Source organism: Ornithodoros turicata, chromosome 7 (genome assembly GCF_037126465.1).
Source record: "Ornithodoros turicata isolate Travis chromosome 7, ASM3712646v1, whole genome shotgun sequence".
NCBI classification, from domain to species: Eukaryota; Metazoa; Arthropoda; class Arachnida; order Ixodida; family Argasidae; genus Ornithodoros; species Ornithodoros turicata.
Genome location: NC_088207.1, coordinates 51,949,274 through 51,962,190, shown reverse-complemented (window position 1 = coordinate 51,962,190; position 12,917 = coordinate 51,949,274). Strand labels below are relative to the sequence as shown.

The following is a 12,917-nucleotide window of genomic DNA, read 5'->3' as shown; positions in this document are numbered from 1 at the left end:
TGCCAGCACGAAGGACTGCTCCTATTGACTGCAAAGTGGAGACACTGTTACCGTAGTTATAACTTCTTGTATGTCAACCGGATCCTGCAGATGGTACACAGACGTGGTTTCCGGCCACTTCGTGCACCCATGTACTGAAATACTAGCACGGCACCTGTGCTCTCCGGATACTAGTGCCGATCATTTGCCGGCGCCATTTACGAACCCGCTGAGTATTACCTTTAATGGAGGGTCTACTAATGTACTCTCAAAACCCACAGTCATTAAAACCATTTAGTGTACATTTCTATCCAGTTCTATTATTCAAATACACGTTCGCGATTTCGACGCCACCATAGTTTCAAATCTGTTCTACGCAGTCACGAATCATTGTCGTCACACAGCCTCTCCGTCGCACTGATCGTTTTTTTCCTAAACGAAATGTCTTGCGCAAGCAACCATGACCATCTTCTGCACCAGCACTTCCCGGTCCAGGGGAGCAATGTGGACGTTTGTGGTAAGCATCGTTCCTTTAAAAGGCACATGAATTTCATATCGAATGATATTTGGCCCTCGTTTCTGCAAAAGAGGCCGGATGATATTCCGTGCCATTTCACGATACGCTGCACCTGCAACGAAAAGACAGACATGAGAACAGGGCTATCAATGTGCTGGGAATCATTTTCAGAGAAACAGCACGCACATTTCTCCTTTGGTCGCTATATTTGTTCGCCAGAAAGGAAAAAAAAAAGCAAGGAGGATGGAGCAAGGTGCAAAGGTTCAACCGCCCCTTCGTGGTGCAATCGTAAGCTACAAAATTGCGCATGTGGAATCGATAGGTAACAGCAGCATTCAGACGCCCGATCACTAATACCGACAAGAATGAGTGGATGAGCTAACGGTACCGGTGGACGACTTTAGAAAATCACTGCATAGTATGGGCAAGTTTTCGGTGACATTATTGCCGAAGGTGGTGAAGGTGTAGGTGGTGACAAACGCAAGAGAGGTTCCCGGAGCCAAAGAAGGTCTCCCGCGCGCGGTTGTGGAATGCTCCTCACGCTTACAAGATGCTGTTTCAGCCGTGGGACATGCAACCTTCCATTGTGTCTTTGTTGCTAAGTCTGTGGACGCTGAAGAGACGATTCTTGAAATCTCGAAACAATAAGTGACGCATGTATGTACGTCAAAGATACATAGCGAAACGAGCAATGAAATGACACCTGGCACTCCTCGAGAGGATACTTCATTCCTAAAGCAATACCAAGGAGGTACCATGTCGTAGGTCATACAGGTGTCATATAACTAGAGGTGAGTGCGGGTAAGCAAACTTGGACCCGCACCCGCACAGTACCCGCGCGTGTGTGACCCGCATCCGCAAGAATTTAATCTGGGCGACCCGCACCCGCAGTGCTGTCTGTATACCCGCATTATTTGGGACCCGCAGGGGGAAGTGACCATCAGCAGGTCCATTTTCACTGAACGGTGTCTTGTCAAGAGCGCCTTCAAAAATTCAGCCGTGAGCACTGTGACGTGACCGTGCAGATCTGCCGTGACGTCATTAGATCAGCGTAACGAAGCACCAGCAAAGTCTCATTTCTGAAAATAGAAATAGAGCGACGTCAACATCCTCCATCATTTTCGTATTCTGGCGAAGAGTTGAGGTGTTTCTAGAGGGCGTGTAGAACAGAGATCTCTATTGCGGACCAGATGTCAGCTCCGTTCGTCGTTCTTGCTCTAATGCTCTAATGCTCTAATTATAGGCTGCGTAGCGCAAGATATCGCCCGTTCCAAAGGTAAGCCCCAGTATCGATCCATCCATCCTTGCGCAATCAACCGCAGCCAAAAACGAAAACCTTGTAAAGGGAACTTTCACTGCTCCCATAAGGCTTTTGTCGATTCCGACAACCGCTGTGGTCTGAGGGAAAAAAATCATCTGGTGCTGGTCATCGATCAGTGCGTCTTACCCAGCGGGCTGTTGTCCTGAAGCGCAGCCTTCGGAAGTTTGACGTGAGCCGAATGAATAGGCACGACGTAGTCATCAGCAGTTCCCACGAGCAAGATGTTCTTGAACCGCTTCAATCCTTTTCGGGCAACAAAGAAACAATTTAACTCCGGTGTCATCAGAAACGTGGAGCTAACCTTTGTCCAAGCTGAGGCGATAGAGATAAGTCTCTTTGATGTCTGGTTTGTCTTTTAATGCCATTTGCTTCAAGGAATCAGTATTATCGAGCCTGTTCAGATACCACATACCTACAGTAAAAGGGACATCGGGTTAAACGCAGAGAAACAGTGACAGTTGGTGGCAGCCGCCAGGCTCGTTATCCAAACCAATCTTACCAAAATTTATGAGTCGTGAAGGGTTGTAAGCATTGCCTAGGTGAGGTCCACCAATCGACAGGAACGTATGCAGATTACGTATTAGTGGCTTCAGCTCTGGCATTGTGAGCGCTGAACGAATGATGACATTTCCCATAGAGAAGCCGATGAAGCTGTGGAGAATAGCACAACGTGTAGCTGAAACGTTAACGTTACAACGTAACAAGCGTTTACTTAGCTCCTAAGTTGCCATATCAGCGCTCCGTGGTATTCTTAATCTGTTAACACACAGAGAGATCTATCGCATACTCTCAGTACCTTATCCGATTTGGTTTCTTGGTGTGTTTCCTTATATGGTCTAGAATCTCCAGAGCTAATCGCCTGCCCAGAGTGTCGAAGTCCTTGAATGTGCCTTCTCTCTGCAAGGACATGGAAGGATTACCAACGCGAACGGCAGAATTGCCAGAGGACGTCACGTTCAGACGTTTCGTTCATTTATGCGATACTTCCGACACGTGTGGGAGAGTAATGCGAAGAGATAATACAGGGCTGACAAAGTGCGCCGCCGGAACACTGTATAGAGAGATCAATAAACCTCTACCCGAGAAACGTCATCATGACGTTGGTAGACAGACTGCAAGCGAAACGAATCGGAAAGGGACGGGTGGGTCCCACGAATGGACACTTGTTCGCTGCCTCCTATCGAAAGAAAAGTAGGACCGAAGGTCGCGTCCCTTTCAGAGACAATCGTAATACCCTCAAGACCGTGACTTTCGGGCGCGACCTTGTTCGCCCCCTAGCTTCGCTCATAGTTCAACTCTACCAAACTGGTGGCGCTGTCGAACACTATGACGTCATTTGTTTACAAACAGGCAGAGGTCTATTCATTTCTTTACAACTTCCTACCAGCTTTCCGTGGCAGAATGAAATGAAGCTCAACGTTTTCTGCCCAGCAGTATCGAGCCCCCGTTTGTACGATTCAGCCTGATCTTTCAAGCCCATCAGCTACACTTAGCAGAGAACACGAAACAGCATACATTAACCCAACATCTCCGCGGTGTCTTTGCCCGGGTAAGGCTCCTAATGAGGTCCCGATCTCAAACGGGTACACGTGTCACTGGGGCAACTCGTGCGTTGAACGTGGCATTTTAGCGCAGCTACGATGAACTGCCGCACAGCTGCAGTCGAGTACAACAGGACAACCACACACTACCAACCCACTATGTCACGACACCCCCAGGTAGAATACAGCCTGCTGTACGGTCTGAAAGACTGCAGGTTAGTGCCGGTGGCGGGACACGGGTTATAGAGCGCCGGTGGCTGTTGTGTCCCGCTACCAGCACTAATCGACTATCTGCTATGAGTGCACCCATTTGTAAACAGATTTTGCTGACCTCGTTCGATCTGGCCATGAGGAACCGCGTATTCGCCCCGGGATGTGCCATCTCCATGAACGCGCGAAATAACCTAAGGTCTGTGGAACTCCCTGCATAAACGTTCACATCCATCAATGCATGACACGATAATGTGCGCGACGCGTGCTTAGACACCACTTACCATACAATCCATGGACCATGATGATAAGATGCAGGCTGTCTGGGGACGATGATTTTTGTGAGCTAAACAGTGATTTCTGAAGTTCCTCCATGTCAGGACTGTGAACGGAATGAGAAGTATTCCAGTGTCTATAACCGAATGGTAACATGGTAACACATGTCAATGACTTACGTTTCCCATATGAGTGGCAATTGAATATTGTTAAGGAAGTCTTGTTTCAAAGCTACGAACCTAGAAATATACACAGAGCACCTTAGAGAGTAGCAGTTACAAAAATGACATCAGGAAGAGATTTGAACCGACGCCCTTCAATTTCCCCCCTAGAGATGGTATACCAGTTGCACCATGCAGGCTCCCCTCTCATCAACACACCAGAACGTACTAAGAAACACCGGGCCATGCAGCCGTCCACGACATTCTTTAGAGCACTTCTCCCTTTACACTCAGTCATCCAGACGAGCACACCCGTAGCGGGCGGCATCGTTGGGCGGGCCTCGTATTCATCCTTCTATGTTTGTTTCACTGCCCAGCAAACAAATGTTTTCCTTATTTCGTGATTAGCTTAGCACGGCATCACGACGTCCTTTCATCAGCAGTAACTACGGAGACGAGACGCAGTCTGCCGCATAGGCAGCCACCGGTTACCACAGAAAGCCTGCATTTGAAATAGTCTGCGATGATTGGTTGAAGTCCCAGTGCTCCTTGCACACGCGTTGCATCCTGGGAGATCACTGAAATGACGAAGGGAGAACTGCCCCTCACGTTTCGTTTCCGCTGACCTTGACACCTCGTGGTCAATCGGCCGAGAGCATAGAAATCATAAAGAGATAGGCTAGAAGGAAAGCTGGGAGCGAAAGAGTAGTGGAGGAGAGCAGAGGAGTTTTACGGAGACCAGACCTCTTCCCAGCGTCCAAGTCCGGGGGGCGCCATGATCGACATTGTGGATTCGGTCAAGACCTTCCCACGCGTGAAGACCGTAAAGACCAGACACACTCGCCGTCCTGGTATCCAATCCAAGTCGTGATTGCTTCCGCTGGGTTCGTGTGTCATGCCGTGGGGGAAGTGAGTTTGTTTTGTCTGCTGTCATCGTGTGTAGTTCGATTGAGTCTTATTCCGTAAGGAACGAGTATCGTACGGTTTAAACCTTGTACTGCGACATGCGAGGACGGCGCACGGAACTCGGGAGGCCTACCGTATCTACCATGAAGACTCCCTTGTTGAGATGCGCCCCTCTTCGCTGCTCGGTCTTCCTAGTTATTACGAGTTCTGTGGCCAAGAGAGGAGGGACCTTCTCCTCCTTTGTTATCATCAAGGTTCCCATAGTTCCATGATAGGCAAGCCTGAGCGACGGGCAAATACACGTAAAGAAAACACAACACGATTGTTTACGAATCTTTGCCCATCGCTCAGCCCTGCCTATCATGGAGTTTATCCCCAGCTAGCCTGAGTCTACGCCACTCTGTCTATTCCCATAGTTCAGAGCGGTACTAAACGCTGGGGTTTTCTGAAGTAATGAAAGTAGTGAAAAGAGGCAATAATCAGGATTCCTGCAGCTAGGTGGCGTTGCACAGAACCCTGGATTGGGGACAGTCACTGGATTGGGGAAAGTACCGTCATCCTGATGTTCGCCGCCGTGACCTTGGAACAACAATGGCGGCCGGCATTGTTGCTTCAAGGTCGAGGCGGGAATGGATGGCGTTAGTTACCCCAATCCAGTGGCTTTGACCCTCTATTGAACGTCTCCTGTCTCGTTGCCTTACTTTTTTTGCTGGAGCACGTTGGCGGGAGTGGAACTCAGACTGGAATATCGACTGGAGCTGCTCGTGGAAAGTGACAATTTGGACACATGACAAGATGGAAGAATGTTAACAAATCTTTCGTTGCGACGACAGTTGCAAACCTCCGTGTCCGGATGCGCCGTCAGAGCAAGTAATTCCATACTTCCCCGAGAGAGGTTCATGGTGAACTTGGTCGCGCTGTCGGGCTCGCTTTCAGAAATGTCGCCTAGACAATAAAACAATATGTGTAGACAACTTGTTTACTTAAGTAAACGCTATATGGTACAAGGTCGCCAGGAACTAGACTTTTGCGGATAGTACCATGCATGAGGAAGGCATTCACCAATATGTACGAGGGCAGAATGGCACTGAACGATACCCATTACGAAAGCTTAATTTATCTGTCTACTGTTATAGTCGTAAGAGCTATGGCATGCAGGCGACTGACTATTTGTTACCAAATTTTTGCGACACTATGAGCCACTTATTTACATCTTTTATAACATGAAAAAAAATGATCCATGGAAAAAAGCGGCAAGAAATGATCGATGGAAAAAACTGTGGGAAACGGTCGATTAAAAAAGCGTCAGGAAATGGTCGATGGAGAAAAGCGGTTGGGAATGATCGACGGAAAAAAGCGGTATCAATGATCGATGAAAAAAAGCGCGTGGGAATGATCGATGGAAAAAAGAGTAGGAAATGGTCGATGGAGAAAAGCGGTTGGGAATGATCGATGGAAAAAAGCGTCAGGGAATGGTCGATGGAGAAAAGCGGTTGGGAATGATCTACGGAAAAAAGCGGTAGCAATGATCGATGAAAAAAAGCGCGTGGGAATGATCGATGGAAAAAAGCGGAAGCAATGATCGATGAAAAAAAGCGCGTGGGAATGATCGATGGAAAAAAAGAGTCAGGAAATGGTTGATGGAGAAAAGCGGTTGGGAATGATCGATGGAAAAAAGCGTCAGGGAATGGTCGATGGAGAAAAGCGGTTGGGAATGATCGACGGAAAAAAGCGGTAGCAATGATCGATGAAAAAAAGCGCGTGAGAATGATCGATGGAAAAAGCGGAAGCAATGATCGATGAAAAAAAGCGGAAGCAATGATCGATGAAAAAAAGCGCGTGGGAATGATCGATGGAAAAAAAAGAGTCAGGAAATGGTCGATGGAGAAAAGCGGTTGGGAATGATCGATGGAAAAAAGCGTCAGGGAATGGTCGATGGAGAAAAGCGGTTGGGAATGATCGATGGAAAAAAGCGGTAGCAATGATCGATGAAAAAAAGCGCGTGGGAATGATCGATGGAAAAAGCGGAAGCAATGATCGATGAAAAAAAGCGGAAGCAATGATCGATGAAAAAAAGCGCGTGGGAATGATCGATGAAAAAAAAGAGTAAGGAAATGGTTGATGGAGAAAAGCGGTTGGGAATGATCGATGGAAAAAAGCGTCAGGGAATGGTCGATGGAGAAAAGCGGTTGGGAATGATCGACGGAAAAAAGCGGTAGCAATGATCGATGAAAAAAAGCGCGTGGGAATGATCGATGGAAAAAGCGGAAGCAATGATCGATGAAAAAAAGCGGAAGCAATGATCGATGAAAAAAAGCGCGTGGGAATGATCGATGGAAAAAAAGAGTCAGGAAATGGTCGATGGAGAAAAGCGGTTGGGAATGATCGATGGAAAAAAGCGTCAGGGAATGGTCGATGGAGAAAAGCGGTTGGGAATGATCGACGGAAAAAAGCGGTAGCAATGATCGATGGAAAAAAGCGGAAGAATGATCGGTGAAAAAAAGCGCGTGGGAATGATCGATGGAAAAAAGCGCGTGGGAATGATCGATGAAAAAAAGCGCGTGGGAATGATCGATGAAAAAAAGCGCGTGGGAATGATCGATGGAAAAAAGAGTCAGGAAATGGTCGATGGAAAAAACAGTCAGGAAATGGTCGATGGAGAAAAGCGGTTGGGAATGATCGATGGAAAAAAGCGTCAGGGAATGGTCGATGGAGAAAAGCGGTTGGGAATGATCGACGGAAAAAAGCGGTAGCAATGATCGATGAAAAAAAGCGCGTGGGAATGATCGATGGAAAAAAGCGGAAGCAATGATCGATGAAAAAAAGCGCGTGGGAATGATCGATGGAAAAAAGCGCGTGGGAATGATCGATGGAAAAAAGAGTCAGGAAATGGTCGATGGAGAAAGGCGGTTGGGAATGATCGATGGAAAAAAGCGTCAGGGAATGGTCGATGGAGAAAAGCGGTTGGGAATGATCGATGGAAAAAGGCGTCAGGGAACGGTCGATGAAAAAAAGCGGTAGGAAATGATAGACGAGGAAAAAGCAGTTGGAATGATCGATGAAAAAAGCGCGTGGGAATGATCGATGGAAAAAAGCGTCAGGAAATGGTCGATGGAGAAAAGCGGTTGGGAATGATCGATGAAAAAAAGCGTTAGTAAATGATAGACAGGGAAAAGGCAGTTGGAATGATCGAGGGAGAAAAGAGGTAGGGAATGATCGACAGAAAAAAGCGGCAGGAAATGACAGACGGGAAAAAGCAGTTGGAATGATCGATGAAAAAAGCGCGTGGGAACGACCGATGCAAAAAAGCGTCAGGAAATGGTCGATGGAGAAAAGCGGTTGGGAATGATCGATGGAAAAGAGAGCGGTAGGAAACGATCGATGAAAAAAAAAAGTACGGAATGGTCGATGAAAAAAAGAAAATTACGGTTACGGTTGTGTACCGCAAATTTCAGCGGTAGCTGTTGTCTGTGAATGTTGACACTATATGTAAAAACTCTTGACGAGTGACGAGTACAGCCTTGTGATCTGTGAAATGAGTGGTGATGCGTAATGCTGGGATCAGCGGGACAAAATTATTACTCAGATCGACAACAAAGCAGGACAGGAAACGTTGAAAAATCGCGACACTTTCCGGGACAACGTACACCTGTTAAAACTGCTTTTATTAGCTTTCGATTATTTTAACTTGCTTTGCATCACCGACAGACAGTCAACAGACAGAAGAAGGCAGAAAGAGACACAGAAGAAGAATATAGAAGAAGCGGAGGGTCTTGTGAATACAACCGCAGCGATTTCCCGATATACCTTCCCGTTACCACCTACCGCTGTAAGAGCAGTAGGAAATGATCGATGAAAAAAAAAAACAGTAGGAAATCATCGATGGAAAAACAGTAGGGAATTGATGGGAAAAAGCGGTAGAAAATGCTCAATGAAAAAAGCATTAGGGAGTGATAGATGCGAAAAGCGGTAGGTGTTTTATTAAATGTTACCGTCTCGACAAAGCGTTACATGTCACCCCATAAACGATGGAAGAGACGAATTTCTACGAAAAAGAACAGGCTTTTGCAGCTGAAAAATTGTAAGTCATAGGCTCACTTCCATCGTTTCCTATACTCACTAGACGAGAGGCTGCCCTCTCCGAATTGCAGATTCTAGCTCATATTAAGAGCGCCACACGTTATGCGTGAAATATTCGTATTATGTTAAAACATACTATTCGCATGTGCGTTTTATACTGGCAGAAAGGGAGACTTTCTGCGGAGAACAGTCCCCATCACCAGTTTCACAAAATAGCGCTAGTAAAGCAACGACGCCTTGTGCACATTACTTGTAGAACGTGCTTCGTCCGTCGCCACCTTCTTCGTCGGATATCTATATCGTTCTTCGAAAATAATGGGAATGTTTTTGTAGTTGCCGTCTACTTCTGTGCATTCTACTTCCAGGCCAGGTAGCGCCCTAAGGTATTCAGATTTGCGCATTTGCTGCGCTATCTTCTTGTAATAATCCGGGCTGAAACAAATCAAACAAACAGAAAGTGCATCACGCAGTAAATATCGACGTACACGAGTAAGATCGCGGCCGGTGCCGTTCCTCGAAGAGTGCGCGTGTACACTACGGATCAACCTTTTACCTCACTTGAGGGTCGTAGTAGATAGTCTTCGGATCCTTGTTGACGATAAGGTACGCTTCTGCCATACGAGCCAACCTCTTCAGCTGCAAGGGCATATACAGGGCGTTCCTCACTTCAGCCCTTCCAAGGGCGATCTCCAAGTATTGGTCCCAGAGGACGACGAGGAAGACGCACATCTTGCGTGTCTCTTCGTCCGCGAACTGGATAGTGTCTTCCCTGTCCAGGGTAGCGAAGCGACTCAATCTATCGCGAGCCTTGCATAGAAGAAAAAGTGCACTAGATCAGGATGCAGTGCATCAGGATGCAGTGCTGATCTAGTGCAGTGTACTAGATCAGCAGTGCACTAGATAAATGTTGAGGAGATTCCGCAGTGATGTCCTCATTTGCCTGAGTAGTACTTTGTGTACGCGCCTAGCTGGGTAGTTCTCAGCGTTTTTCAGGACTGTTCGTACAACATACCACACAACAACGTACGGACAACGTAGCTCAGTGTTGCTGACGAATTTCTCAACGTTCGTGCAAGCGGGTCCTGTTCTTAACCTAAAACGATGCTTGCATTGGGACGAGCTGCAACCCTACGCAGATATACCCTGAAGGTCATTCGTGCAAAATGAGGACGTGGATGTCGCATTTAACCTTAAAATATCCACGATAATGGTTCCAAAAACACGACAAGCAATCGCGGTATTTCTTTAAAATAGCTGACATCCCACTCCTGAACTAGGATTTGACAGCTTTTATCCTATCGTTTATGTAGCGTGCTCCCTACATGCTAACACTCGCAAAGTAATGAAATAATAATAATGAAGTAATGCAAAATTTCCCTCAAACGCCAACACTGGCGAGCTTACCTTTACCGACGACATGTCAGTTAAGTCTTCAGTTGCTGAAACATGTGCGACCTTATCAGTATTATAGAAGCAACACGGGAGAGAACGTATTTCGGCCACTGCACCCAATGATTGTGCTCTGGACACTTACAAGCATGCGTCCTTACCATATATCGTGACGTTTCCAAATACCGCTTCTCTGAAATTATCAAGGCGTCTCTTCAGCTGAGTCGCGGCCCTCGTGAGAAGCGTTGCAAGCTCTGCCGTGATGTTTTTCTCGGGTTTATTTCTGCAGCAACAGCTATTCTGTAAATATATTGGACATACACTGTGGTCAGACGCAGAACATAAGGCTGCTCGATAAATTCCAAGAATTATGCAATATTGCGAAAGATAATATATTTTATAATATAGGTTCTTGTCACATTGACCAATTACATCAAAGTAAACTGCTCGTAACTACTCTGCGTACCTGATAGTCGCAGAGGCAGACTTGACCAACCACCTGTTTCAAAAATGAGCTGTTCAATTTCCTGAAAATCAAATGAGCAATGTTGGATGACATGTCGCACGTCATCTCGGCCTTATACAAGGACCAAAGAGAAGGAACTTCTCTCCATACCCCGAAACTTCGGGCTATCGCGAAGAACCGTAACAGACAGCTAATAAGGCGTTCATTCAGAAGACACTTGCTCTATATCGGGAATGCAGATCATGACGAGGGACGCATGGATAGCGATTGTGAGGACACTCAGGTTGCCAACCTCGAAGACGACCGGCAGGTAATGATGCAGCCCGACGGTTGGGTCGAAAGACAAGGTGAGAACACGTTCGGCAACCAGTTCGTATAGTTCAGGATGTGATTGGACCCTGCAATCAGGACGTGTTGATGTAGTCGGAATCGGTCGCCAGCTGCTTATAAATAGCGTTAAGTATGCATTGTAACAAGACATTAATAGATCGCATGAACGTGTTGGACGGTCTGTCATTGGTCGAGTGTCGGGAACGGTTCTTTCGGGCCTTGTCGCTGGCAAGGGGCTATGTAATGCAACGTAAATGTTCGGAGCCGTATCGGTCTGCTTGCTCGGGGCGACATTGGGATAGGAATTTGGTACCGTAATGTACCGTAAAACAAAACACAACCATATGGACCATCCCTGTTGCTCGGCCATAGGTGTTTGCTGCATCATGTATCAAGAATTCGGCGGAACGCGGTTGTTTTTCGTTACTTTTACAGCTTAGTTGAGTTTGCCTTCTTGGCGTCTTGCGTGTACCGTTCTACAACAATATAACACTGAATTCTCACTACGATAATTGGTTCCAGGGGCCCAAGTGAAACAAAAGACAAGCACTCTGGTCTATCCACCTTGCTAAAAACGTATTTGAGTGTCCTTACCCATTTTCAATCTTGGAGACGTACAGTGCCACTTTGAGCTCATAATACGTCCCCTGAAGCTGAACTCGAACCTGTAATGCAAGAAGATGAAATTTGTCGAAAACTATTTGTCTGGGGAGTGCATGGATACCAGAACAGACCAGACTGACATAGAATTTGAATTTATGTCTCCGCTGCTATTTAGAGAATAGGGAAAAATTGTCCGAGATGACGTCACGAACTCTGGGCTCCACCTTAGGGACTGTATCAGCACAGTACGACATAATTATTGCGAATACATAGGGCAGTCGCTACCCTTCCGGATCAAGTCTGATACTGACGTGCGTGAGCTATTTGAGATCGCCATGGGCGCAAGGGGTGGCAGAGCTCAGGCTCAGTCATAGCCACATGACTGAGCCGGAAGTGTTGCTTTGGTATAACGTTGCTTGAATGCTTTGTGGCAGCGGTGAAAATTCAGTTGCTTCACCCTCTATGGTCTTACCTCATCCCTCGGATAGGTATGGACCTCGAAACGCACTATTTCGTTAATGTCCGTCTGAAGAGTGTCGCATCTAGCTGTGATGGGAAAACACTTGCTTACGGAGACTCCATCGCGCATTTCTGCAAGGAAACCTTCATTGTGATAAGCCTACACTGGAATGCATCAACTTTGTGCTGGAACCGCCCAGCAGGAAGTGAATCGCCTCAGATGCATCTACCGGACTTACTTGAAGGACCGAGAAACACTTGGGAGTAGTTTTTGGAGAAAGCTTGAAGCGAGGTTCGTACCTGATAAATTCTGTAGGGGGATAGGTACCGGTTGAACTGTACTGAGGAGTGTAGGTTAATAAACGAACCCATCAGTGTCGAGGTAGAAATTGAACAACGTGTATAGCTCCACAGCAAAGTCGATGACTGCTTCGTTTCGCATAGCTTTGGCCAAATGAGTTGAGCTTTAACGGTCTGAAAAGAATAATCAGTGACACCGTACAGCAAGCTCGAATCACAACCAGTAGGAGTGCTGCTATTTACAAGAAGCGGGAGAGGATGCAATGTCCCTATGAATTTTCTGTGTGGCGTCTGGTGCTCGAGGCACTGTTCTCTTCTTCTTCTTCTTCGTCCAAGGAGATGGAGGAGGAGGAAGCACTGTTCGTCGCCACGTTCATCC

At 46.8% G+C, this 12,917-nt stretch overlaps 1 protein-coding gene across 1 annotated transcript; it reads right to left on the bottom strand.

Annotated features, from left to right (window-relative positions):
• Positions 1 to 271: 271 nt before the first annotated feature.
• Positions 272 to 12,888, bottom strand: LOC135401501 (protein FAM135A-like). Its single transcript, XM_064633943.1, has 20 exons — positions 12,782 to 12,888; positions 12,607 to 12,712; positions 12,478 to 12,548; positions 12,252 to 12,370; positions 11,771 to 11,841; positions 11,068 to 11,244; positions 10,847 to 10,907; positions 10,542 to 10,680; positions 10,396 to 10,430; positions 9,545 to 9,798; positions 9,242 to 9,423; positions 5,613 to 5,856; positions 4,024 to 4,083; positions 3,853 to 3,950; positions 3,690 to 3,781; positions 2,614 to 2,714; positions 2,317 to 2,468; positions 2,119 to 2,229; positions 1,944 to 2,060; positions 272 to 608 (listed from the first exon to the last, which is right to left on the bottom strand). The coding sequence occupies exons 2-20, from the start codon at positions 12,678 to 12,680 to the stop codon at positions 412 to 414; spliced, it is 2,355 nt and encodes a 784-aa protein (XP_064490013.1). The 5' UTR covers positions 12,681 to 12,712; positions 12,782 to 12,888; the 3' UTR covers positions 272 to 411.
• Positions 12,889 to 12,917: the final 29 nt, after the last annotated feature.